General features: G+C 38.8%; 3 protein-coding genes across 3 annotated transcripts; 1 reads left to right on the plus strand and 2 right to left on the minus strand.

Annotated features, from left to right (window-relative positions):
- Nucleotides 1-1,404: 1,404 nt before the first annotated feature.
- Nucleotides 1,405-14,231, plus strand: etfdh (electron transfer flavoprotein dehydrogenase). The gene is made up of 13 exons (XM_041047673.1): nt 1,405-1,617; nt 2,366-2,524; nt 3,368-3,597; nt 3,996-4,077; nt 4,529-4,647; nt 5,302-5,379; nt 6,084-6,230; nt 6,621-6,761; nt 7,580-7,723; nt 10,035-10,203; nt 10,655-10,837; nt 11,389-11,610; nt 13,706-14,231. The coding sequence occupies exons 1-13, from the start codon at nt 1,587-1,589 to the stop codon at nt 13,867-13,869; spliced, it is 1,869 nt and encodes a 622-aa protein (XP_040903607.1). The 5' UTR covers nt 1,405-1,586; the 3' UTR covers nt 13,870-14,231.
- A 44-nt stretch (nt 14,232-14,275) lies between these two features.
- On the minus strand, nt 14,276-21,376 carry ppid (peptidylprolyl isomerase D). Its single transcript, XM_041047674.1, has 10 exons — nt 21,235-21,376; nt 20,398-20,538; nt 19,623-19,729; nt 19,136-19,324; nt 18,701-18,823; nt 18,101-18,207; nt 17,092-17,233; nt 16,629-16,715; nt 16,053-16,095; nt 14,276-14,996 (listed from the first exon to the last, which is right to left on the minus strand). The coding sequence occupies exons 1-10, from the start codon at nt 21,317-21,319 to the stop codon at nt 14,908-14,910; spliced, it is 1,113 nt and encodes a 370-aa protein (XP_040903608.1). The 5' UTR covers nt 21,320-21,376; the 3' UTR covers nt 14,276-14,907.
- A 1,094-nt stretch (nt 21,377-22,470) lies between these two features.
- LOC121188767 (uncharacterized protein C4orf45) lies at nt 22,471-27,342 on the minus strand. Its single transcript, XM_041048654.1, has 4 exons — nt 27,279-27,342; nt 26,140-26,369; nt 25,617-25,675; nt 22,471-22,528 (listed from the first exon to the last, which is right to left on the minus strand). The coding sequence occupies exons 1-4, from the start codon at nt 27,340-27,342 to the stop codon at nt 22,471-22,473; spliced, it is 411 nt and encodes a 136-aa protein (XP_040904588.1).
- Between the last annotated feature and the right edge of the window lie 609 nt (nt 27,343-27,951).

A 27,951-nucleotide genomic window follows, 5' to 3' on the forward strand; every position in this document is an offset into this window, starting at 1 on the left:
GCCTGGGGTTTTGAACTTGGACTCAGCCTCACCTCAACAACAACTAGACATTTTTACACTGTGATCTGAACAGTGAAGACATTTGTACAATGATCATAAACTCTTCTGTGCATACTCTGTTCAGTGGAGGACTAATTCCTGTGGAAATTGATTTTTTTTTTTCAGACATTGTAATTGTATGGATCTATAGCAAAGATGCTATAACAGAGGAGAATAAAGTAGATGGTATAACAATGATCTGTGAGTACATTGTATGTGACAGTTTGTGTTTACATACATCCATACATGTGGAAAAGACGGAATCAAGCTGTTTGCTTGAGATATACTGATAATATCCGCAGGCTTATATTTAATATTGATGGGAAAAATAGTTTTAAATATGTCTTATCAGTTCATTTGCTGTATTGACTTGTGCCCTACAATAAAATTACTTATGAAGTTAGTTTTTGTATTTCTGTTGTTCTTGAGTGAAATTTGCTTGTTGACTTATTTATGACTTGCAAAGTAAATGTATAAATTTGCACAAAATATAAATATTCAACCTCACAATTATGCTGATGTACTTAGTTACATTCAACCACTGGTTGACAAAGAGGTAGGTAGGTTGTTTTCTTTCTACTTTAAAATTGTCCTGTTTTTAAATAGCTTGAGTCTGTGTTTAAATTAGTTATATTGTTAAACACTTAGAAGAAGTGTCTTCTTCTTTTGCTGTGACTTCTGTGGCACTATGACAACAATAACAGGTTTTGCTTTTCCATTGAATCGCTGACTTTGTTATTTGGTCATTTTACAACTACTAGTACACATGTAAGAAACTTTCAAAAACAAACAAACAAAAAAAGTTTATAGAAATAACTACGTATTGCAAGATAGTGTAGGCTACAGAAATGACAATGAAATCAGATTCTCTCCTCTGCATATTCAGATAGTTTTAGGAAATGAATAGCTGCATTCAACTTGAAGGGGATATAACATATTCCTAAAGATGTGCAGCCTTTATTTGAACTACATGGATACATTGCAAATGCCTTTTTCTGATTTGTTATAAATATCACTACTGATATTTACTGCTTCTAGTCATTGGTCTATAAATAACTCGAGATTATCTGCAGTGTCTACAGTTTCGTTTATTTATTTATTTTTATTTGTATGTAAATGCTCATAAAACAAAAAAGGGAAACGGATTTAATTTGCGTAACTCCAATTGAAATCTAATCTCTGGACCACATAATTTCCTCAGTCTCCTCCTCTAACCGGTGAACAGCGGCCGAGGGTGACTCCTTACACGACGCCTGATTTATAAGCTTCACCTTCTCGGATTTACCACGGCTCTGTTGCACAGTGAGAGGTTGAGATCTACACATGCGCAGATACGTATACGTCGCCCGCAGCCGCGCAGCTTTTTGACGCTTTCATGTGTCGGTGTTATGAGACGTATTTTGTAAGGCTCGTCGTTTGTTTGCAGACCGGGCGGGTTACACAAGCTGTGCACTTACAACGAAGTTGGGGGTACCTCAGCTTCACTTCGGCTGGTCTAAAAAAGAAAAATCGCGGTCTGCTGGTGAGCTTACACTAGCTGACACACGATGTTTCCAGCTTGCAGATACTCTAGTAAAGGTAAGTCAGCTAATAGCTAGTTAACTAAAGTAGTGCGTGTTTTCCTGTGTTGTACTCAGCTGCTAACTTAAATTAACCAGCAGTGTTGTCATCTTACTTCAGCATTTTACTAAGGGCTAAGTGCTGTATGTTTTTCCTTGTGTTTAAATTTGTTTGACGGCTTTCTGCGTTAGCACTAGCCTAAACAGTTCAGCATGCTAATATGTGTTAGCATTATGCTAAAATGTAGGTTAAAGTTGAACCAATATATAGGTCACTCGAGCAGTGTCCTTGTCCTGGGGTAAATGATCCATTTACACCTTTTCAGAAATGTACCGATGATGTTACAAATGTCTCATTGTTTTAAAAGTATTTGTGATCTAAGAAGCATGTTTATTCGCAGCTTGGACTTTGTATTTAGCTTAGCAGTAGTCACACATATAACTCTGCTAGCTAGTTAGCATGGTGCTACTGCTGCATCTGAACAGTGTGGCAGCTGTTTGGCATTTTCATTACATTAGCTTATAAAATAGATTTTTCGTTTGTTGAGGTGTTGTGTTTTCAGAGGCCCTGGTGCTATACTATATCTATATGTTGCTATATTATATATAGGGTTATTTGTTGTTGTTTTATTGTAATTCGTTGATGTTTAATCGTCTGGGAACCAGATCAGGCTCAACCAAACCAGTGAGCAGACTATAGAAAGTATACAGTCACATTACCACCTGTTTGAACTGGTCTTGACTGGGAACGGTTCTCACTCTTGCAGCCCACAGGTGTATCAGGGCATTGAAGACCGTTCAGACTGAGCATGCTTCCCCTCAGCTGTACACAACACTACACAGAAGAACATGCTCTTCAGTGTCAGCACCCCGGATCACAACACACTACACCATCCACCCTCGGGATAAAGACCCAAGATGGGAAGGTAAGGCACTGCACTATCCAGAATTATCTTACAATTACGCTTTAAAGTATTTCATATGTTTGGTGTACCAAAGCCAAACATGCACTGGCAGTCTTGAGGCGACTGATCTTTTTGTATGAGTCAAATCTTATCAAGGTTTCTTATATTTATGTACAAGGATATAAATCTTTTTTTTTTTTTTTTTTACTTTTTCATATATAGTACGATTCACAGTGGAACTTATGTCCACTATAAGATTGCTAAGGCTGTTTAGATATGTTTAACAAGTGGTAACATAAAGAAAGCATAACCTGCATTACACCGCTCCTATGATTTATTATAATGGCCATGAGTGTTTTGTATAATATCCACAGAGAGAGAAAAGATGGTGTGTATTTGCTGTGACAGAATTCAAGTTCCTCTACCGATGATTCAGGAGCATGAGCAAAAGTCTTTTTGTCTTGTGAAATCTGAGATACTTTGTAGAATTATTCCAAGTTTAAAGTTCAGGTAATTCTTCCTTTGCTGTTTAGTAAATGGTTCTACTGCTCGTTTTTGGTAGACTTGTGAGGAACATTTAAGTTCCACACTGTGAGTCATCGGCATGAATAAGTCCAGTGTTTTCTTTGCCTGTTAAATTCAACTTTACAATTCAGTTTGAGAGGAAAACATTCACAGTTAGTTATTAGTTTGGGTGGCTCTGCTGTCTAGTCCTGTCAGTTTTGGTTTTGCAAAGTGTGCCACACCAGGCTGCAGTTATCCTCCTGAAATACTGCAAATTGAGAATGAATGCAGTGCCTCTTTCTATCATGGGTGGTGTAGTTCTCCTTTAATATTTCTTTCTTATCTTTGGTTCCTTCTCAGGGATCGAAATGGAGAGGTTTGCTGATGAGGCAGATGTGGTGATAGTAGGTGGGGGCCCTGCCGGTCTCTCAGCAGCCATTCGTCTGAAGCAGCTAGCTAACGAACACGAGAAGGAGCTGCGAGTGTGCCTTGTGGAGAAGGCCTCTCAGATTGGAGCCCACACTCTGTCAGGAGCCTGTCTGGAGCCCTCTGCACTCAACGAGCTCTTTCCTGATTGGAAGGAACGAGGGGTGTGTGTCTCATTCAGCGTTTCTTCTTTGGGACTTTGGTGTATAGACTGGTGTCTTCAAAGATGTCCTTCCTTTATAGCATAAAGGATGGTTACATCAGGACTTCCATGTTATTGTTGTTTGTTGTGTAATATATATTATTTTGTGACTGTACAGTATGCCAGCAGTGCTATATATAGCATAGTTACATGTTATGTACACACTGGGAAATGGTAGTGTATTCATCATCATGTGCATACACCCACACTGAATGTATGTATAAATATGTATGTATTTGTGTTAGTATTCGAGAATATAGATTTGAATATCGAAACAGTGTTATTTTATTGTAAACAGATTTATTAATAGACACCAATCCTTATGAACTCTCAACAAGACACATTGTGTTCCTCACTCAGGCACCTCTGAACACCCCAGTGACCGAAGATGTGTTCAGCATTTTAACAGAGAAACACAGAATCCCTGTCCCCATGTTGCCAGGTAAAAGCCTCTGATATTCTGTTTGAATCAAAATGGCATAATGCTTTCTCACTGTGTAAGCCACACTATTGATCTGACAAGGTATAAAGAGGTTCTGCCGCATGGAGAGAGTGTTTTATTGATAATTTAATGGTTTCAATCAGAGTTGCATTTGTAACCAATAGTATGTATAAGAGTGTGGGGGATCTAAAACTAACAGAAAGGATGTGTGTGCATTTCAGTGCAAATTAAATGGTGTGTAGACTGAACAGACATGCAGCATTCTTCCAATGCAACGGTCACACCACCAAAATTCCAAACAGAGTAAACTTTGGTTTTTTCAATCAAAATCAATTTCTGCTACACACACACACAACTCTCAAGCTGTAGGTCAGCTTGTTTCAATTTAATGTAACACTGTAAACTCAGCAGGGAGGATTTTATGTGTGCCTGATTTTCTCGCTGTCCACAGGTCTGCCCATGAGGAACCATGGTAACTACATTGTGAGGCTGGGGAACTTTGTACGCTGGCTGGGGGAGCAGGCCGAGGAGCTTGGTGTGGAGCTGTACCCTGGTTATGCTGCATCTGAGGTGAGACCTCCTTTGAATTTCTTTGAGGCATTGCATATTTTTCTCTTTTTTCCTTCTCCCTATCCTCCTTCCCTTTATCTCTCTCACAATACACTGTAGTTAGGTTGCCTATGGTAGTGGGGATCATTTGTCCATGAAACACAGTATCTCAGGTGCCGCTGGTCTGATTTTTACAAAGCCAAGTTAGATCCTTTTTTTTTTTTTACTTTTTATTGAAAAGAATATGAAAACAACTGCTAACACCACTCATCTGAGTTTTATATTATATATAAGTTGCTTTTATTTATTAATTTTTTCTGCGAAGCAATTTAATCAACAACGGCCCAAACAAACAGTAAACCCCACATTGTTTCTATAACCAAAAACTGCCTTATATTCCATTTTCATTCTGAGTCAGAAAAGAAGACCATAATCATTTTCAGTATACAAATACATTTTTCATTTTACATTATGATCAATATATTGGATCCATTATGACTGGCTGTTGTTGACTGATTGTAGGTTTACCTTTATCAGTGTTTATGTTGATTATTTAGCGTATGTGATAATACCATAGTCAGAAATACAGTGTTCTTTTTCAGTCATTTTGATTAAACATGTTTTAAACAGTCTCAGCGTCAGATATTAACCTCTATCTCTATTACCTTTGTCAAGGTTTTGTTTCATGAAGATGGAAGTGTAAAAGGAATTGCCACCAATGATGTAGGCATCGCCAAGGATGGCTCACCAAAGGTACTGTACAGTAAAAAGTTCATTTAATAATACTGTCCCACTGAAGTTTAAGTACAGGCATTTCTTTATGATGTACAGTCACTTCAGAAAATATTCGGACCCCTTCACTGTTTTCACTCTGTGTCGTGTTGTAAATTTCATGTTAAATGGATAAAAAAATATATTTTGCCCATCAGTCTACACTCAAGCACCCATAATAATGAAGTAAAAATATGTTTTCAGATTTTTTTTTTTAATTTATTAGAGATCAAAAACTGAAATCTCAAATTTATCGATTTGCAATTATGTTTACAACATACTGATGTGTGCAAAGAGGGAAGCGGTCTGAATGTTTTCTGAAGCAAATGTATACATGAATAGCTTGGATATATCTGGTCTTTTGATAAGATATAAACGGGAAACAAACCAGAAGGAACTCAAGCACTTGTTTTGAGGCATCAAGCTTATAAATTTCCATCAACTGACCACCTTTTAAACATAACACATTTTTTTAAGATAAAGGAGTTTGTGTTGTGTCAAAGAAAGAATTGCATTGTCCCCCAAAGGTGCACAGTTTTATATACAAAATATATTGTTTAATCTGTCTGTCTGAACCATGTTTATGGTCCGTAATATAAAAAGCAGTTGAATTAATTATTCTCTGGAATATCTTCAGTTATCTCTCATTCATGAAATATATTTCTGCTGTTCCTCTCTTGCTTCAGGATATTTTTGAGAGGGGAATGGAGCTCCATGCTAAAGTCACGTTGTTTGGAGAGGGCTGTCATGGCCACTTGGCCAAGCAGCTATACAAACAGTTCAACCTGCGTGAGAACTGTGAACCTCAGACGTACGCCATCGGCCTGAAGGAGGTAAATAACGTACCGCATCAAGCTGATGTCGAAAGAAACTGTCTCTCTGTTGGGGGGCTACGTTTTGTTTTCCCTTAATCTGGTTTATCCGATCATTCCTAATGAGTAGTGTCCATCCTGAGAAATCTGATTATTTAAAAAAAAAAAGTTTGCATCTGGATTTCTACACACAGTAGTGTTAAGCCACAACATTACACTTTATATGTACTAAAAGCATGTTAGTGTCAAGAAAACAAAATTCTCATCTCTGATGGAAACATGTAGTCAGTCCTTTCATAGCAAAGCCAAACATTGTCAGTGTGGATCTGAAAGAGGTATACATGAGTGGAAAATAAATCATCTGTCTATTAATAACTTTGTTCCCTCTGTGGGTTTTTTTTTTTTTTTCAGCTGTGGATGATTGATGAGAAGAAGTGGAGGCCAGGCAGAGTGGAGCACTCTGTGGGTTGGCCCCTGAACAGGAACACTTATGGAGGATCCTTCCTTTATCACCTAAATGAAGGAGAACCACTAGTGGCCTTAGGCTTTGTGGTGAGTGGCTTTGTATGCATTCTTAACAATCATCTGAACAGATGTGATAATTCAGTGTCATGCAAGTAGTAAATAGCCAAAGGATAATTCTTGAGTTTTTGAGTGAACAGTGAAGCCTTGGGCAGTTTTGCATTATTACTGTTTATTATTTATAAAATAAAATCTTGAATTTGTTCTTTGCATTTAACAGTGAAGTCTGTCATGGAAATACACTGTCGATAATCATAAAAAAAAAATTTCAAAAGCACCCCTGACAGTCATTACAGGTTTCTATCTTCTCACTGATACTTCTGCCACTCTGCACACGTGGACTGGGACAGCCGCTGTTTTTCTGCTCTACTCCTTGCATTTTTTTACATACCCCCTTAGACATATGATCCCTGACAAGGTGACCTCAGAGGACAACAGAGATCTGGTTTGGTTTTTGCTCTAATACTCACTGTGAACACTGATACTGATAAAAAGGGTTGATGACTCCCTAAACTATGTCTCATAATTTTATTTTTCTCTGGGCAAAGTTCAAACAAGTTTTAGAGACATCATAGATGACAAAGTTCAATTTACTGTGTCATAATCTGAGTCGGAATAAATATTGAAATTAGGTATTTGAAGTTTTTGCACATCCTACACAGTGTAAACTTGCAACTGATCTCATTGATCAGTTGATCAATTTTAATTTAAACAACAGATGAAACATATTGAAATTCATTCCGTAGCTACAAAAAAAAAATGCTTGTTCAAGTATTTGTCTGCTCACTCTGTTATACTTGTTGTTTGAAATGATTTACATTAAACCAGAAAATCTTTCCCCACTCCAGATAGGTCTGGACTACACCAACCCTTACCTGAGCCCCTTCAGGGAATTCCAGCGCTGGAAGCACCATCCCTTTGTAGCACCCACTCTGGAGGGAGGCCACAGGATAGCATACGGAGCCAGGGCCCTGAATGAGGGAGGATTACAGGTATTATCAGATGGATGGAGGACAGTTGTATGGCATATAATGTGTTTATCAAACTTGTCAGTTGTTCACTTGCTGTTTTACCAGGTAGAACTGTGAGCAATGAAACAGCCCTTACTGTGTCATAGAAAACGCATCGCGCCGTAAAACTGACCTAATCTAAATGTCACAAGCTTGAGTGTGCGGCTGTGTCACTGGGGAAATAACAAAGATGTACTTAGAATTTATGTTTGTGTACTGCTGCGATGCGTGACTCCATTAAACTAGCCAGTTTCCCCAAGGGGGCTGCTTAGATTTATTCCTGCTTTCATATTAGAATAAAGACATCAGCAGAATTCTAAATTTAGAGTCTAATTTACTCAGCAAACAAATCAAAAGTTGTTATAGTGGACTGACAACAGAAACAGGCTCCTAATTATATCAGTTTATTTAAATGTTGTCACTACCACTGACACATTAATGTGTGTTTGGTCTTTTTATTGTACACATCAAATGTGTTTGTGAGGCTGTAAATGGTTAGTTTGCTCTTCCTAATCTGTGTTTGTCTCTGGTTCTTCCCAAACCATCAGGGTATTTTGATTTAGAAAGTTACAACACAGGGTTAGATAATGTCAATTAGTGTATTATTGCAGATATGATTACATTAAATTAGTTTCTCCACTAATGACCAAATTCACACATGGGCAATATAGACCATTTTAAACAGAATATAGCTGTTATTAGCTGGTGCTAATGAAGTGCTATTATTTTAAAGTGTCATTATTAGAATATAGGACAAGGAAATGAAACCAAAACTGAAGTAAGCTGTTTTTATACTAGATTATACATCTGTCATAATAATAACAAATGTATTTACTTATGTAAATGAAAAATTGTGGAAATATGAATGTGTGAATTACATAAACATTGCAGGTATACACAACCACTGCTCATTCACATAAAAAGGTCAGATGAGTTAGCTGGGGCATCAGCTGAATGCCTCCTTGTGGAGGTTTTCCACACATGTCCAACAAGGAGGAGACCTTGTAGCAGACCTAGAATACAATGGACAGGTTATACCTATCATGTATCACCTGGCCTGGGAACACAGATGGAGAGGGATGTCTGGGCTGTCCTTCTCAACCTTCTGCCACTGTAACCCGCACTTGGATAAGCAGCAGAAAATTGATGTCTGGGAATAAATATAGGCTCACATGAGCCATGTAAATTTTGAATTATTTGAAGGCATATATTAAAAAAAATGACATGTGGTCATTGTTTTATAGTGGACAATATCCTGAAATAGTAGACCTGTAGACTTACTGATACACATACACTCATCAAAGTCGTTATTAGGAACATCTGTACATCTGCTTACTCATGCTATCATCCAATTAGCCAGTCATGTGGCAGCAGTGCTGTGAATATGCAGATACAGGTCAGGAGCTTTAATTAATATTTACATCAAACATCAGAATTGGGTAAAAATCTGATCTGTGTGACTGTGGCATGATTCTCAGTGTTGGTTTGAGTATTTCTGAAACTGCTGATCTCCTGGGATTTTCACACAGTCTCTGGAGTTTAACTCGGACTCTTATGAATAACAAAAGACTTCCTGTGAGCAGCAGCTCTGCGGACGGAAATGCCTTTTTGATGAGAGAGGTCAGAGGCGAATGGCCAGACTGAATTGAGCTGACAGAAAAGCTACAGTAACTCAGATAACCACTCTTTACAACTGTGGTGAAAAGCATCTCAGAATTCACAGCACGTCAGACCTTGAGGTTTATGGGTCTGACGTGCTGCAGAAGACCCCATCGGGTTCCACTCCTGTCGGCCAAGAACAGAAATCTGAGGCTGCAGTGGGCACAGGCTCAACAAAACTGGACTGGAAAAACATCGCCTGGTCTGAGGAATGTCAGTTTCTGTTCAATTTCATAAACATGACAATGAACTTAAATGGCCTCCCCAGTCACCATAACTCCTTTTACCACATCCGTTTGGGATGTGTAGAACAGGTGATTCGTGACGTGAAGGTGTATCTGACAAACGTGCAGAATTAATGTGATGCAGTCGTATCAACAGGGAGCAGAATCTCAAAGGAATGTTTCTAAATTCTTGTGGAAGCCACAAAGAATTTAGGCTGTTTTGAGAGCAAAGGGAGGAACTACCAAATATTATTATTGTGTTGATAATGAAGTGCTCAGTGTATTTGCTCAGGAGACTGTAAACTTAACAGTTAAAACATTCTTGAAATCCAGTTAGAAGTTTAAGGTGTCTGAAAGTAGAACGCAAGAAAGTTGAAAATGGGCTTGAACTCTGTCCTCTTCCTCTCCAGTCTGTCCCAAAGCTGACTTTCCCTGGAGGGCTGCTGATTGGCTGCAGCCCCGGTTTCATGAACGTCCCAAAGATCAAAGGCACCCACACAGCTATGAAGAGTGGCATGCTGGCTGCTGAGGCCATTTTCCCCAAAGTTACAGCAGAGAACCTGGATTCAGAGACGGCAGGTACAGAATTTAAGACCCATTAATAGGCATGACAGTGGCACCAGTAGCTGTTTGTATTTCATTTTAGTTACTCGAGAAAGGCGGCGGCTCATTCAGGCTCACTCCGTTTAGTTCAGAAACCACACTAAACATGGCAACACGCAATGTTAAAAGATTTCAACTTAAAAGGTTGATCACAAACAGCGATACTGTCAGGCAGCAGCATCTGTCGGCTATGAAAGTTTCAGTCAGTAAACACTTTTTAATTTGAGGTTTTTTTTAAAGCAACGTGAGAAAACTTCTCAGAGGTCCAACAGGGACAAATACTTTGTACTCAGACTATAGGTGCTTCCAGAAACTGCAGAGTCAAGAAAAAATGTCCCGGCACAAGGCATTGTCCTGCAAATGTGCAGAATAATAAACATGACAACAGCAAAGCAGAAATGAAATTCTTATTTCTTTTTCTTCCCAGGACTTCATGTGCCTGAGTACGCTGAAAGCCTGAAGAATTCGTGGGTGTGGAAAGAGCTGCATTCTGTGAGAAATATCAGGCCATCGTTTCACAATTACTTTGGCCTGTACGGTGGCATGGTCTACACTGGGCTTTTCTACTGGATCCTCAGAGGAAAAGAGCCATGGACACTGAAACACTGCGGTGAGTATCACCGAGCTGAATTATTTTACAGCCTGGTGTAGACTTGAACCTTGAGACTAACAAAGAGCTGAGGTGATCAAGGAAAAAAAAGGAAAAGATCAATGTTGAACACAAAGAATTAACGTGTTACAAAAAAAGCTCATGTCTGACTTAAACATACTATGAAGAGAAGTAACAGGCAGTGAAATGAAAGTAACCGAAGATAATGGAAGGCTTTTCAAATGGTAAGGTGATTTTCTGTTTATAAAACCTTTTCACCTGTATTTATATTGTTCATTGTATCAAAAAAAACCTGCTCTGCATTTGTAAACCTAGTATAAAAGGAAGATAGCATTAGGTGAAATCATAGTGTCCACGACGCTAGCTGAATGTGGAAAGCAGATTACATGTAAAGTGGAACAGTATAGATTTAACTGTATTTAGCTGTGCTGCTGCAGATCGGCGGTAACAGCACAGTGCCAGTGGCTTCTCTTTAGGTGAGCTATGAGGTCATCTTATCTCTGCAGAGGAAAATCAACATTTTGTAACCGGCTGTACTCAATGTGTCTCAGGCCTTGATGCAAACCAGCTGAAACCGGCTAAAGATTGTACACCGATTGAGTATCCCAAGCCCGACGGCAAGATAAGCTTTGACCTGCTCTCTTCTGTGGCCCTGAGTGGCACCAATCACGAGGGGGACCAGCCCGCACATCTGACCCTAAAGGATGACAGCGTTCCGGTCGCCAGGAACCTGGCCATATACGATGGGCCTGAGCAGCGCTTCTGCCCTGCAGGTAACACCATCATGGCCTCTGCAAAGCATTACCCATACAATCTATCAGAGTGTAGATAAGTTATTCTTTTTTTCAGTTTTATTGCACGTGGTTTCACACCGGTATCTAAGTTACAGGTGAATCAGGACTTGTAAACATACGTGACTTGAACTCACAAGTAGTATATTTAAGAGGCAGAGAGTCGACATCCAGCATTTTTCAAACTTTGAGCAGGGTGAAATTAAATCAGATTTTGTTCATCTGTCAATGGACAGAAAATTAATCTGCAATTTTGTGAACTGTCTCTCTTTGGTTTTTGGACTGTTTATCAGACAAAACCAAGGCACTTGAATATGTCAGCTTTGATTATAGGATTATAGACACTATTTTCTGCTATCCTAAAATACACTTGACAGTGTTGTCTCTGCTAGTTGCTAAAATTCACGCTCTGGTGTTCAGACCAGTGAAGTGGGACTGCAATCAACAACAATGGCTTTTCATTGTCAGTTATTTTTCCAAGTGTTTGGTCCATAAAATCAGAAAAATGTCAATCACACTTTCCCAGAGCTCAAGTTAAAATCTTCATGTTGCTTCTTCTGTCCAACCGACAGTTCAAAACCAAACTGTATTCAAGATACTACGATGTAGAACAGAGTAAAGCAGGAAATTGTTACTGTTATGGTTTCAAACATATCTGCTAACTATAACTGATCATTTCCAGTCGATGTTTCAGGTTGTGTTCTCACTCCAAGCAAAGTGAACCACATTTTGATTTGGAGATGAGTTTTAAAAGAAGGCCAAGCAGCATTTCAGGCATTCTGTTGGGCAAACAATCAAACGACAATAACGGAGTAAACGCCTTCATTTTCAGATAACTCTAAACATCCTTCCAGGATTTTGATGAAAAAATGCCACAGGGTCACACAAATCCTTCTTTGAAGGAGGTGCTGATTTTCAGCCCAGTGTAGCTGTCCAGAGAAATACAATTTCAAGATTCAATTAATGAGGAACATAAAACATTACACCTGTACCCTGAAATGAACTGAAATGGCTGATTTTAGAAGTGTAATTTATCTTTATTTTTTTTACTCAGTGCTTAAAAAGTGTGAAAAATAGTAGGTTGTTTTTGTTGTTGTTGGAGAAACGGGTTGTGGTGATTAAAACCCTCTGGTAGCCCTATGTATTCCCACAAGGTCTCCAGATAAATACCAAGAAAACTTTTACACCTGAAACTTTGATTACTGCGGCAACCTTTGCTTAAAAGCAGCATTTTTTCATGCAAGTCCACAACAAATGTGCTGGCATTTTTATCGGTGGGAAAAGAGAGTGTGTTTATTAAGCCGGGCAGACTTTGCAGTCTCAGGTTTATTGGCTGTGTTTTTCTCATTTCCAGTGCAGCAAAACTCCTTACTCTGTCCCTGACTCTGGAGGTCTTTGAATTCTCTGGAAGCTTTGAAACTTCATGGTGTGTGTTCAGTGACTATGCTAACGTGGGCACTGAGAAGCCAAATGCAGCAGGCTTTGTAAAGGCTTTTAAATTCTAATCAGTTTTGTACGTTTGCCATGAAATATGTCCAGAGGATCCTGTAGAACATGCTAGTGAAACTGTCCTATTTCCAATTTTTTTCAATCACTTGCTGATTTTAAAAAAAGTGGGACTTTTCAAAGCTCTGCTCAACTTGCAGCACCTCTCATGTAGACCTGTAGTGGGTGGCAGCACCTGTGTCCACACTCATCTGCTGCTGAAGAGAGAGTTTTTCTGTCACCTTACATCTCATTAGGGTTAGGGTAATATTTAGGGTAATATTTGTGACAGAAATGGTTGTTTACTGCAAAGTAAAATCACTGACACCTTATACAAAGCTTGGTTTGTAACAACAGGCAATACAGAGCAACTGCTACATCTCAGTATCTGGGGTAGAAAACATAACCTGTAACTAATTATGATTTAGTTGTTTACAGCATTATGAAGCATTCAGCTGTTCACAGAAATGTATGAAGATAAACAGCAACACAATTCAAGCAACGGGCACCTTGTTCTTTTTTCCCACAGCAGTAGTTCCTTTTTACCTGTTTTCTAACCAGTTTAGTTTGTGTCTCCCAACAACCCTCCCAGGTGTGTATGAGTACGTTCCCCTGGAAACAGGAGATGGGATGAGATTGCAGATAAACGCTCAGAACTGTGTCCACTGCAAGACCTGTGATATCAAGGACCCGAGCCAGAACATCAACTGGGTTGTGCCTGAAGGCGGCGGAGGACCAGCCTACAATGGAATGTGAACCTCATGCGGTTTGGTTGTTTTTTTACATTTTGTCTTGAGTAATGACTGTAAAGTACAATGGCATATTCAGGATGACAGTACTGGCCAGCAGATGACAAATGTGCCTAAGTATGGAACTGACAATAACTACATTGCTGTTGACAGTGTAAAAAATTAAATCTCTAAGAAGTAAGGATATTGGAATGAAAACTGTCATAGAAATTAATTCATATATTATACGGCGGAGTAATAAGTTCAAAATGTGGCACAGGTGTTATGAAACACAGTCAGAATCCAGGACCATAATAAAACTCAAGTTAAAGCAGAAGTCAAAACAGCAGTTTTGTAGCTTTTGCATTGTTGCCGTAGTATCCACTGTATGGATGTTTAAAAGTTAGGTGGCTCTTATTTCTGTGTGTTTTTTAAAAAGAAGTACTTGACCAACTGTAATAATATATTTCCTTCAAAATCTGTAAAGGAACAAGAAAACAAGCTGCTCTTAAATTAAGGTTTATTTTAGCCTTGTTATTGCAGGTATATTTTGACACCTCTTGATCCGCACAGTATTGTACATAATGTCATTAGATGATAATATCATAATAATGAATGAAGAACGCTCCACTGCTGTCCTTTTTGATTTATTTACCTCTGTAAAAAAAAAATAAATAAAAAAAAAAATAAAAAATAAAAACGAATGGATGTTCTGTATGTGATACAACATGTAATTCTGGTTTCCTGAACTGTTGCAAAACCCCAGAACAAAGACGAGCGCCGAGTGGTTACCCAGTTTTCAGAGCAGTGGAGTCAGCCATGCATCAGACCAACTATTCATTACAGTGAACACACACGTCAGAATGAAGACAGATCAAAACGTACAACAGTTACTCCCTCGTAAGGATACAGACATTGAGAATTGTGCCGGCTGGAAAACATGAAAGAACCTGTCAACTAAAAATACTGTTCTTTTTCACCTGGTTACAGAATGCTTATCTTATTAAGTGCAGCTCCCAGTAGAGATGACGACGTTAACAATTCATTGCATCATTAGGTGAACTCTTCAGGCAAACATTTTGGCATAGATTTTCTTCTCTTTCTCCTTCTCCTCCTGGATTTTAAGCTGCACTCTCTTCATCTCATTGCTGATAGCTGTCAAAAAGAAATTGGTTCCACTTAGTTTGTCAAACAAGAAACTCAAGTGAATCAATGAAACAAATTAATTATTTCTAGGTTGTACCGGATAATATTTCGCCTTGAATGCTAACATTTCAAACATTTTTTTTGGTCCCCATGTGTCCACTTTGGCTTATTTTGTCTGTCTTTCTGCACACTGTCAATTTCACTTTAAAGACAGTTTGCTCCTGAAGGCACAGGGAGAGCATGAAGCCTGCTGATAGCTCTTATCTCTTCGCCAGCAGCCAATAAACTGCAGCTTAAAATACTCTCAGAGCAGCGCAACACTGTCAATAAGCAGAGAAGAGCTCCAGATTTACAGAGAGCCAGATTCCACCCAGTGAACACAAACGGGGGGTAAATATTACTTCCAAATTGTTCCTCTAAACAACTTGTGCAGGTGGGATAAAAGCTCACAATCAGGCAAACTAACAGCCAACAGTATAACCAGAGGCATTAGACAGCAAATAACTATAACTTTCTCATGATTTACTCAACAAAGTAGCTAGATCTAGACTAGTAGCCAGTAGAAGTGTCTGCTCATTTAATAAACTGGAACACAAACTTCATGGGTAACATCCTTTTCTGTCATCTAAAACAGATTTTCACCCACTGGTCGCTGAGGGAGTATAAGCAATAAACTTATTATAACAGAGTGGTCTATCACCACACCCTTGATCTTAAGGTCAAATTCTCTCCTCCCAAACTATGAACTGTGATTGCACTTGGCTCTCTGAAGTAAAACCTTAGTAAGCAAAAGAAAGAGCCATCGAACTAACTGAATCAGGAATAAATTAACTGTTTCCCCCATAAAGTTTGTTTAGGGGAAAGAACCCTAAACATTATGAGGGGAAACATTATGAGGGGAAAAAAAGGTCCAGGACTTTTTAATGCATGCTAAATTTGAATAATGCATGTGAATATACATGAAATGTTAAAGTAATTTTGCAATGTGGGACATGAAGGAGGTCATGGTAAGGCTCTGTGGAAAAAAAAAAAACGAATAGAAAATGCTGAAGATGAATTCCCCACCTTTGTCTTCTGGAGCTATTTCCTGAGCTTTCTTCAGATCAGTCTGTCAAGTGAGAAGCACAGAAAACAATGTGTGAGTCAAGATCCTCAGATTTAATGTACCTGAATTCTGTCTAGTCTGAACAAAGAAACTATAAAGGGTTTCTTTGTGTGTTGTATTCTTCTTATTTATTAAAAAAATTAGAAGACCACAGCACACAATGGTTGTTTTTTTTAAACACTAATACAAACATATTCTGTATAAGCCAGAACATAGTTCCAACTCTACAGACAATAACACGTATGTACTGAATGAATGAATTTCCACAGGTGACTTGAGGAAGCCTAAAAGTAATGGTTTACTGTCGGCTATGAAGATGCTGGCACAGTCAAGCAGGCCCAGTACCCAAAAGTAATTGCCATAGCAACCAAGGTCAAAGAGATATGATGGATCGAGCCTCCATTCAAGGGACTGAACAGTCATAACACAGAGGCCTTTCAGCCCTGAGATAGCCTGTCTTCCCTTGGGAAAGTATTGCATGAAATACACAATGTGACTTAGGTTAAAGTGGTTTAATCTGCGGTTATGGACGTTACCATGGCTTTGCTGTATTCCTTTTCCCCCTGCCAGGCCTGGGCCCTCCGAAAAAGTGCCTTAGTGTTCGCGTGGTCCAGCGCTAGAGCCTGTGAGACACAACAGAGATCTACATCAGAAGTGATATTCACCTCTCCTTGTATGTTCATTTGTGAATTTATTCTTTCTTTTCTATGTCCATAATGTTTTTTTAACTACTGAATGCAACATGTAAGTAAGAAATGCACTTATTTGCTTTAATCTCCACTGCTGAGCTAGGCTAGCTGTTTCCCCCTTTTTCCAGTCTTTGTGCTAAGCTAAACTAAGCTAAGCTAGCTGGTTGCTGGCAGTAGTTTCATATTTACCAACATTAAAGTGGCACTGATGTTCTCATCTAGTTCTGAAGGTGAAGATTCTTAGCATGGGGAGCCTGAGGTGCAAACCTATGCATGTGTAATGTTACTGTTATGTTCTGGCCTATGTTACCTCATTGCAGCTGTCCACAGCCTCCTGCCACAGCTGCATCTTCAGCCCACAGGCTGCTGTGTTGAGGTAGCAGCTAAGGGCCGTGGGTTCCAGCTTCTGCTGCGCCGCCTCCTCCAGCTGATCTCTGCTCACCTCCAGGTACCTGCAGAAGTAAAAAAAAAAAAAAAAAGTCAGGTTCTCTGTTAGCGACACCAATGATTGATGTCACTGGAAAAATGTTGCCATGCACTATTAAATCTGATCTGAAGGATGAAAAGATGCTATTATGCCTGGAGTCATAAAATAATGTTAACTCCATTGATATGCAGCTGCTCCTTCAGAGTATTTGAAAGGCGGGTAATGGAAACATAACTCTAAGTAAAAAATGAAGGTCATCTGCAACATATAATGGTTATCCTGTATATAACCAGCAGTTTGTCATCAATGTCTATTCACAGACATTATTGTTTATCGCAGTCTGGGACAAAGTGGTTTCTTTTCCTCCAGTTTCTTCTTTCTCCATTTTACAGACTTAATTTTACAACGTGACCGCATTTAAGTGCATTTTCTTCCTGACACACACACATTTAAGTGAACGGGCAGTAAGAGTGAGTGTGGTATCCCATTTGTGTTTTAAAAGATAAGGCTAGTGATATACTAGATTTTTCTTATTGTCAACAAATTCCATGAAGAATTGCATGTGTGGCCAAAGCCTAACAGATCTTATTCCTCTGTGCCACAGACCTCCATTATTTTTAATTTAATTAAAATTAAATTACAAAAGCAGTACATTTCCATAACCTACCCTGAACTCTTTGACATGTACATGCCTGAAGATGAGGCTTATACGCATCGCAATTTATTAAATAAGCCACAAAGTTCATTTCAAATTCTAGGTGTAATATTGATAAAATGTCTGTTGATAGCCTGAGATAATGTATTTCATTTGTATGGCTGCTATGAAAGTGTGCCTCTCAAATTTGTACCTGATAAAAGTGTGACTGAAATTAAAGCACAGACAGTACATTACCTGAGGGCTTTGCTGTATTTGTCGACAGCAGCTTTCCAGTTCTGATTCTTGAAAAGGTTGTTTCCAATATTCTTCACATCCTCAGCAACAGAGAGAACCTTATCAACCTGAAAGTTAAAAAAATGCAACTGTAGACTTAAATTCCATTCCGTTTACTTTGAAAACATTGCTGCTGGCATGAAAAATAAAAAATTATTCCGGAGACATTGCTGGGCAAGGAACTCAATTGTTCAGACAATCAGACAAGTTGTAAACAAAAAGTTTACCAAGACTATCTAAAGCACTTTATTTTAAGGTAAAACTCAAAGTGAGCACACCTGAAATGTCAGTAGTGATCCATCACCCCACATTTTGAGAGCAAGCCCTTGAATTTGTTTAGTAACTGTTTTCTGCTTCCAGCGTTTGCTATGCTATGCACATCCTGGATCTTAATACTGAAATTTATATTGATCCTCTCATCTGGCTTTGGGGAAAAGTGAATGTTTGTAATCTTATCCAAATGCCAGAGTGGCCCTTTAACTGAGGCCTGCGGAGCACACTGATGCTATCTGCCAGAGTTCACCCGCGTCCTTGAAGATCAAAGACCTCACTGACACTTACATCTTTAAAGTCAATGTCAGAGTCCTCGGGGAAGTCTGGGTGGGTGTCCCCTGATCCATCATTTGGTGCAACGCCCCAGCTGTCCCCGTCCTTATGCTCACCACAGTCTGCTATGATACACAGCTGCAGAGACAGACATTAGAAGAAATTTTAGGCAGAGAAAGTGTCATTTATAGCACAGAAAATTCTCAGCATCACTACTCTCTAAAGCATAATCAAGATTCAACCCAAACCTGACTGACTGCAGATTGTGAATGTATATAAAGATGTGGCCTGTACATGTAAGAAAACTCATCAAAACACCTGAAAGCAACACCATAGTCACCATAGTGCTAAAAGAAGTATTATTAAAGGTTTAATTGGCAAATTAAATTTAAAACTGTAAATGTATTATTTTGGAATTAAACTCTACACATTTTAACTGACAAAACTTACCTTTACAGGGGCATCATCATTAGTTTCAATCGACTCCAGGATTTTTACGACCCCTATCCCTTTCAACACTTGTCCAAAGACCACGTGCTTTCCATCTAAGTGTGGCGTGGGGACAGTAGTGATGAAGAATTGCGAGCCGTTGGTGTTCGGCCCAGCATTGGCCATGCTTAGCAGACCCACTCTGTCATGCTACGTGGAGGAGAAAATAAATCATTACAGGACAGAAAAGGCGGTACCACTGGCACACAATTAAAATAAGTATAATAAACACTTGGTGGTGAAATCAATCAAAAAGAAAACTGGGGTTTTTTTGGCCCTTTTTTTTAGACAATAAAAAAAAATCCCAGTATACTCTTAAGCAAAACGTAGTGAGAAATAACTGCTTAGACTACAAACACTGAAAGGTTAACATGATGGATGAAGCAACTCTTTAAAATCTCCTGTACTGGAGTCCCACAGTGTGGATTCTGGTGATATGTAGTTTTACCTTGTAGTGGAAGTTTTCATCCTCAAACTTCTCCCCGTAGATGCTCTCTCCACCGGTGCCATTATGGTTGGAGAAGTCACCTCCTTGAATCATGAACTTCTTGATGACTGTGAAATACAAATTTACAGCCGAATTACTTTTCAAGATAAACCAGAGTGAATGTCAATAGTGATGTTAAAGCACCAAAAGCTTAATTACCCTCTTAAAATCCATTTACTTTGCATTTTAAATGATATACTTCATGACACAAGTTTTTAATTTGTAATATTCAGCAGCTGACTACCTGTCTAACTGTCCACTGTCCATTGTTGTGACAATAACTTAGGTGTTTGTATTACATATTTTAATGGTTAACATGCCTACAAATCATATTTCCATTACAGAAATCCAGGTTTTTTTTTGGAGACACTCTTATGTGTAAGTTCAGATGCAGTTCAATCCTTCTCTGCCCTGTGAGGTCCAAACTTTCCAGGAAACCTGGACCTAAAACTCTAGGGCCAGATCACCTAAACATTTCTTCTCTCAGCCCTTGTAGAATTTAGCAATGCATACAGTTTTATTTGTCACAGATTTGGGAGAACTGACACCTTTCATAAAGGTTTTTTTTAAAGGAGTTCAGAATCCAGCAAGCTACAGATTCCCCAAATGGCTCACTGCTCTGGATGTCCTTTCAGCTACATCTACACAGGTGTTGGTTCATGTGTGTGTACTAAAACTTCAAGGTGTCCTTCCGAACTAAAATGTCACATTATATGCAGATGTGAAGGCTATTTACTTCTGTGGAACGGGCATCCTTTGAAGTGCAGCGGCTTCCCGGTCGATTTGCCAGTGCCTTTCTCTCCGGTGCAGAGTGCCCGGAAGTTTTCAGCAGTCTTGGGAGTGATATCAGCAAACAGCTCCAAAACTATTCGGCCAACTGTGAAGAGAAAACAGATCAGTGTAACATAACTGTACAGGTTTAGTCTCAGATTCTGGGTCACTAAACCACCTATAATGCAGTCCACCTGAGAATAGTCTGCAGCAGGTTATTACATGGAACAAATTATTATTATTACATTATTGTTATCTTTACTAAATTAAAGTGGAGCAGGATATTGTGGCATTCAAGAAGCATTATAAATAACCTAACAGAACCACAATAGACCGTACCAAGGTACAGTAAAATACTATAATGCGTATTTTGTGATGTTTTAATTAATTAACCGAAGGTAGTTAAATAATCAACAAATAAGCCTATGTAATCCACACAAATAATCAACAGTCATTACTTAGATTACAGTGGTACCCTGAATCTAAGTAAAAGGCTAAATTTACGAGTCTTACAAGACAAAACATCCACACGTGGTTCATGCAAGACAAGAGACCAGCTCCAATTAAACATTTATCTAAGTCAAAGCGAACTCACAATAAATATTATTAGGCTCTTACAAACACACATGTCTGTGTATCATAAACTGGTTCATTTCTAAGTAGCAACTTTTCTGGCAGTTGATAAATCAATCCGATCCTGGATCTCAATAGAATGAGCCAGAATGGTGCTAAGCTAACACGGCTACCGCTTAATGTGGCCACAAAGAGCTGTTAGTTGACATTCAGTTTAAAATGGCCTGACCTCTTTCTCCATCGATGTCTACATCGAAAAAGACACGGGGGTTTTCGGGGTTTGAAGGCTTGTCAGACGGTGTTGGGTGAGACATTTTAAGGACAAGACACTTGTTTCGGTTAGCCTAGCTAAACCCCGGCCGGTGCACTGGAGCGGGTTAAACGACGAAGATATTTTCAAAATAAAACCCCACCGATTAGACTGCAGATGTGAAAAACGGAGGAATAAATACACAATAAATACGTATATATATGAGCTTAAATTAGGAAACAAAACAACAACATAAACAAGAAATACACAGCGCAGTGGTTTGTTAATTGACTCTTTTAATCATTTCTACAGCTTAATTTTAAACATGGGACTGTGCACTTCAATGAAACTTCCGGTTACGAATTTCAAAATAAAATCTACATTGAAGAGTCATTAAAGGACGATTAACTGAACCACGGTGATTTTTTTCTTTATAGAGCACAGTGTGGATAAAATCAGTTACTCAGTATAAACAGTATCAAAATGTTGTGAAAGTCTCTGGTTCTGTATCAATAAAATTCACCACATCATGCCTTCAGGTGGCTGTCAGATTGATGGCATCCTCTTGGAGTGACGGTATTACCAGAGCCACCCATGAAAATGGGTGGTTTCTTTTCTGGTACACAATCTGTACAGTTATCTACACCAGACATGAGTGGATGTGATTGCTTTGGCCGTGGGGATGGATTACCAGGTGCTTCTCATATAGGAATCAAAAGCCCATGTTAGTGACACTATTAGAGGGGAGAGGTGACCTTTGGCAACCAGTAATGACTTATTATTGCTGTTGTTTTGTTTTGGGAAATAATCTTCAGTTTAAGGAATCAGTACGATATCTGACCCTCTACACCACTTCGAGCACATTCTCAGAATGTTGACAAAGACTTGTTCAGCCCTTTTTTACCCAGTTTTTATTGTCAAAGCTGTACAGTAGTTCAGAATTGTGAATTACAATGAGAAACGGAGTCATAAACTTTACATGAACTTTCAGTGTTGGTGTGTGGAGCTGTGCAGGACAACAATCAGAGACTATCGAGTACCAAAAACAATATGAAGTTTTCCTTAATCGTTCAGGCTTGAGGGTGTGGACAATGAAACTGCAGAAAAGTCAACATGTTACAGGAATTAAAAGATGTTTAATCAGACTCGACACATCTCATTAACAGTCAGGTCCTCCAGCCGCTGTGGGTGGTAGAATGCCACATGCTGTTAGCTCTAACTGCCTCTGTGAAACTTGCTGTTGACTTGTTGTGAGTCCTCTTTCATGTTCTTTCTGGGAGGAAACAAATAGGAAACCATTAGAGGCCAGAGAGAGAATAGTAAAGGAAATAAATCAGGCAAGATTCAATTGACATCATGGACCTACCTGTATAACTGCAGGGTGTTGTATTTTTAATTGGCTTGCCATTATCTCACATATTAAGTAGTCACTTTTCAGACAGCTATTTGTTTCCTATATAATGTCTAGCAAATCCCAGAGTCATAAACAAACTATTGGTTTGACATTTATCAGATACTGAGTTTGACTTCATCAATGGCGTCCTTTCACAAGGGGACACTGTCTTATAAGATAGGCTCCATGTTTTGAGTTTTATGATTAAAATCAGGAAAATCAGTTTTACAAATAAATGAAGTTTAGAACAAAAGACCATTAATTGTATTACATACAGACAGTTACTGTGAAATAATTGATTTTGCCTGGCTGATAGAAACAGCTATTCAGGTTGAGACAATGTTCACCTCCAGCAGAGGCTTTTCTAGTTATAGTACTGGAGTATTGTATGGGATGCGCACCGGAAATGATTTCTATTAAAGGGTGGAAAATGCAATAACTGTAAATGCAACTACTTAAACAGTAGCCTTACAAATGCATCTCAAAGGGGGGGCAGTGAAAAAACGCATTAGATTAATGTTGACAAAGGATGGTTTTGAAGTAAAGAGACTACACAGCTACCTAGGAGTTTCTGTGGGCATTTCATTATAAAGGTACGCTCATCAAATGAGTGGTGTTTTTTCCTGAAGATGTATTTACTGTACATGTAATGGATGAGAGGCTTGAGAGCTTGGGAATTTAGTGAAGGTCACCCACACTATATTTCCCTTATTATTTGTGACCCAACTGATGGATGTGTGTCACGACACAAGTTGATTGCTGCTATTTCACGGAATGTCAGAGTGAGTAAAAAAATCATTCTGTCCATTTTTTTTAGGACTGACTCTCTGTGTCCCTGGACTAGCTTGTGGTTGGCATCTTATATCTAACCTTCCCTAACATCAGTGAGAAAGTAGTTGGTCAGCAATTGTGCGACTTTCTACATAACAATTGTTGTTGTATATTTGAACATTTTCAGTCAGGATTTAGAGTGCATCATAGCACAGAAACAGCACTGGTGAAAGCTACAAATGACCTGCTAACTGCACCGGACAAAGGACTTCTCTCTGTACTTGTCTTGTTAGATCTTTGTGCTGCATTTAATGTCACTGACCATCACATCCTATTACAGTGACTGAAACATTTAATTGGCATTAAAGGAACTGCACTAAGCTGGTTTAAGTCCTATTTATCAGATTGATTTCTCTTTATACACATTACTTCCAGTCCTCCATGCAAAGGTAGTCACTTTTTTTTTGTCATGTGTTTTGTTTGTTTTTTTTACATTTTCTTGATCCTATATACCGTACAAAAACCTTCTGCTCATTAAAGGCTGATGTCTGCCCCTCACTGTGTTCCCCTGGACAGATGCACGCTGTTGGTACATTTACTCTTTAATGATGTTGTATTTTGTGTGCTGACTGAGTGGGTCTAGAATGGGGCTAATTCCACGAAACCAGTCACTGAACACTTCTGGCGGATCGTGGGCCCTAATAACAAACCATTTCAACAAATGTACTCATTTGATGACCATAATGACAAACTCGCGCTCACATGTTCCATTTTGGAACAGCCTTCCTCTGCATGAAGACAGTTCCTCATTCAGTAAAACATGGTTGAAAAATCCCCATGTGTCACCCTGCCTCATCCTCCATGTGTGTCACAGTATTTCTGTGTGTCCCCAGCACTATCTTGTCTCAGTTGTTGATGTGTGTCATTGTTTCAGTGCTGGAATCAACATCTTGTCAGCTGGCCTCTGTCCTGTATATCATGCTCATTACTATGCCCTCACTATTTGGTTTCCTTTCTATACTATATTATGTTCTTTTGTCATTTGATCATGTTCTTGCTTTTGCCACATAGGTTATTTCAAGAACAGCGGTTGGAAATGGGCTGTTTGGCTCACACTGAGGCAGTGACATAGATTAATGTGCACTGTCTCTGCACAAGAATAAAAGTCTGTAACCTAACCTTACTTGGTCCCATTAGGCTGTAATGGTCATTAGAGACCAGAAAACAGAATTACTGAATAAATGAAAAACGGGGAAACATCCAAAGCGACAAATTAAAGGGGAAAGAAACAACATAGAATGGCTTTATATGGTGTTAGGTTCTTAAGCATATAGATTCTTTAAGTTTCTGGGACTCTACTGGACTGATTCAACCAGGACTGCAGCTACTGTACCACTGTGGACACAGAGGTTATGTCCTCAGTAATACTTCTGGGAATTTGGAAGGCATAATGGAATGAGGAGGAGTTTACATTCTACAATTACATACAAAGTCTATAGTTGGGTTTTAAATACTAATTCTGGTCTTTAGTGAAAATACTTTAAAATGTGATTAAAAAATATTTTGTAGATTGGTTGGTGGCTATTCAAATAATTCTTTGATATGTTGGGTTCTGCTGGGGAAGTTTGGATGACCTTTCTCAAATTCACCAATCATCCTCAAGATGTTCCCTCTTTCTTTGTTTTGATGATCATAAACACCTCTGAGCACATCACTCAGAAATTTGCCATAGGTGTTCAGAGTTGTACATTTCAGCTTTAGGGTAGTGCCAGTATTTTAAAACTGTTTAAGAAGGTTTATTCTCTGGCCAGCGATAGATTTTCACACTCACGATGAACAGGCAAATTTGTTGTTGATTTTCGATACTGTGTTAAAACTGTAAATAAGGTACAGGATGAAACTTCCAGTGTGTTTGTTCGTGTCACAATTTGTGTCAGTGGCATGACTGTGTGTATGTGAGTGTGTGTGTCTGATTTCTTGTCTTCAGCTCGAGGCAGTGTGTGTTCCTGCAAAAGTGGAAGTGTTGCATTATGAATGGACAAGCAGATAACCTACAATGCAGTCACTCAACACTGTGCAAACCTGAGATGTTGTCACTTTTCCATTTGACACAGCACACACAGGTAATACAATTCTGAGCAATGGAAACAAAAGACATTCAACATGACAGAAGACAGGATTTCAAATTCTGTCTTACTGTTTGTTCTGAAACCTTTGAGTCACTCTGTCCTCCAACGCTGTCCGTAACTCAGTCTTCTGTCAGAAAAGAAGAGCTGATTTCAGTTTACTTTATCCCTCAAATGCTGTTTTCTTTCATTCACACAGGACGTTACATTATTATAACTCTGGTTTTCCTAACTAGGAAAATAAAAATTCATGTCCCTGGTTGAGAATGAGTGACATTTTTCTAGCCCACGGGATGTAAAATCAGTATTTATGATGTGACGAGTAAATACACATTTTCCAACAACTTTAAAAAACTAGGGTTAGGGTTAGGGTTATAAAAAATATAAGAGAAACAAAAATCAATAAATCTGATCCAGACATTCATTATTGCTATACTACTGTTTATCCCAACACGGATAAAGTTTCTGCCAGTTGGATCAGATCCAGCTACTTCTCAAAGTCATGCTCAGTGTAACTTTGAGGCACATTAACTGAAGGATGTTGCTTCTGTGTACTCATTTGCATAAGCTGCACATGGAGGGTTTTAACTCTACCTTAATTTGCATATTGCTGAGCAGGGTGCCACTGTTCAACAGCTGGTTATATTGCCAGCCCCAGCCAACCTCCCCCACATGGCTCTGCTTGGGCATGGGAGGGGGCGCATGTGGTGCAGCTCGGCACAAGTAACTCAAGTCACCTGTGGCCTCAGGTGACGAGATGCCCACACCCGTGTACGGGGGGAAATAATTTGATCTCGGCTTGTAGTCTCCAATTCCATCTGGGCCTTGTTAGAAACAGTGGACATTTGAGAGATGAAGGTAAAAATATATATATCGAAATAAACCTGAATACTTTGCTTACAACTCTATAATTCTACAGACAGAGGTGTATAAAGAGTCACTGTGCAAAACAAGTAGCATACATTGAGGAAAATTAGAAATATTACGAATGTATACAAAGCCAGTAGCAGCTACTGAGGTGAATGCAACAGAACTAAATGAAAATAGAGCAGAAACAGGTTATTTATGTAAATTAAAAATGAAAGTCCATTCATTCAGCAAGAAGCTTAGTGCTGTTTACAACTACTGCTAATTATCTTTCAAGAGGTATTACAGCAGGGGATCAATGTGTTTCAGGGCATACATTCTAAAATTCATTTTTTATTTACTCATTGATTGTGAGTAGTAGCAGTCACGAGTAGACATGTATTATCAGTCCTTATTCAAATATTCAAGTGTTTTCTGTGGAAAAAAAAACAGTCTGAATTAACAGTAACCTGCTCCAATGCATACAAAATGACATACTGTATAATTACACACTCGTGCATACACACTCAGACACACAGAGGAAATGTCAGCTCATGTTTGGCCCTGCTTACAGTGCCATCATGTGTCGAATTACAGTTCCATTTGATTGGACACAGACCATATGTTTGTACATTATATTATCATTGCATAGTACTTTGGGGTCTTTTGCACAATCCCACAGGAAACTGGGTAATAGCAGTCTAACAATACATAATATATACCTCTAGCTATCTCATTAATGATAAAAGTGAGTGCATATTGTAGATACAGCAACAGAAACATTGCTTCATTTCAAATTACGACCTTTGCAGAACAAATTTTGCTTCCTACAATTGCACTCATTCAGATGACACAGCAGAAGTACATTCTCACCATGCTTCTCCCACCTGTAAAAATCATCCTTTGTCCACACTGTGGCCTTCCTGCAGCTGCTTCACTGTTTCGCATCATTTTCCTGCTGTTTTCTTTGTGTTAGTTGAAGGCTAGCTACATCTAAATAATGGGCACCCTTGGGTGATAACTTGAGCCCAGCGGTCTACCCTGTCCATGGGGTCATGGTCGGTTGTCATGCAACAACTGGTTGTCATGGTGTCAGTGCTTGTGGCCTAGTTACATTCTAAAAACAGGGGATGTTTCTGCCATCGAAGCATGTCCACTTCACATGTGATCTCAGTTTCTCCCAGATTAATTACTGAAATAAATAAACATGAGAGCAGAATGAAAATAATCTTGTAATGGTGCTAGAGCTTTTTTCCAACAATCTCATTTTATTAACTGCACAATAAATTCAGCAACCTCAACACTATACCTATATACTTATACTACATATGTATGTATGTATGTATGTATATATATATAGATAGTATCTAGCTTTAGATTTCACCTTTCTAATTTATTTAAGTTCTTAGTTTGTTATTATTTTTAAATTCATTTCAGTTAAGAGTTCTTCATGTGTCTCCTTACATCTTAGCTTCTCTCTGAGCTGCTGTAACAGGCTAATTTCCCATCGGGGACCAATAAGATCTTATCTTATCTTATCTTATCTTATCTTTTAACACT

This window comes from Toxotes jaculatrix, chromosome 10 (assembly GCF_017976425.1).
Source record: "Toxotes jaculatrix isolate fToxJac2 chromosome 10, fToxJac2.pri, whole genome shotgun sequence".
NCBI lineage: Eukaryota > Metazoa > Chordata > Actinopteri > Toxotidae > Toxotes > Toxotes jaculatrix.

Coding starts and splice junctions, on each gene's coding strand:
- etfdh (XM_041047673.1), top strand. CDS start 1,587: ATGTTTCCAGCTTGCAGATACTCTAGTAAAG. Junction 4,078..4,528: donor CCCTGTCCCCATGTTGCCAG/GTAAAAGCCTCT, acceptor CGCTGTCCACAG/GTCTGCCCATGAGGAACCAT. Junction 10,838..11,388: donor ATGGACACTGAAACACTGCG/GTGAGTATCACC, acceptor AATGTGTCTCAG/GCCTTGATGCAAACCAGCTG.
- LOC121188767 (XM_041048654.1), bottom strand. CDS start 27,342: ATGATGCGAAACAGTGAAGCAGCTGCAGGAAGGCCACAGTGTGGACAA. Junction 26,370..27,278: donor ACAAAGGATGATTTTTACAG/GTGGGAGAAGCA, acceptor GTTTCTAACAAG/GCCCAGATGGAATTGGAGAC. Junction 25,676..26,139: donor TCAGCAATATGCAAATTAAG/GTAGAGTTAAAA, acceptor CTTTTCTGACAG/AAGACTGAGTTACGGACAGC.
- ppid (XM_041047674.1), bottom strand. CDS start 21,319: ATGTCTCACCCAACACCGTCTGACAAGCCTTCAAACCCCGAAAACCCC. Junction 20,539..21,234: donor AGACATCGATGGAGAAAGAG/GTCAGGCCATTT, acceptor TTCTCTTCACAG/TTGGCCGAATAGTTTTGGAG. Junction 18,208..18,700: donor CTGACATTGACTTTAAAGAT/GTAAGTGTCAGT, acceptor TTTAACTTTCAG/GTTGATAAGGTTCTCTCTGT.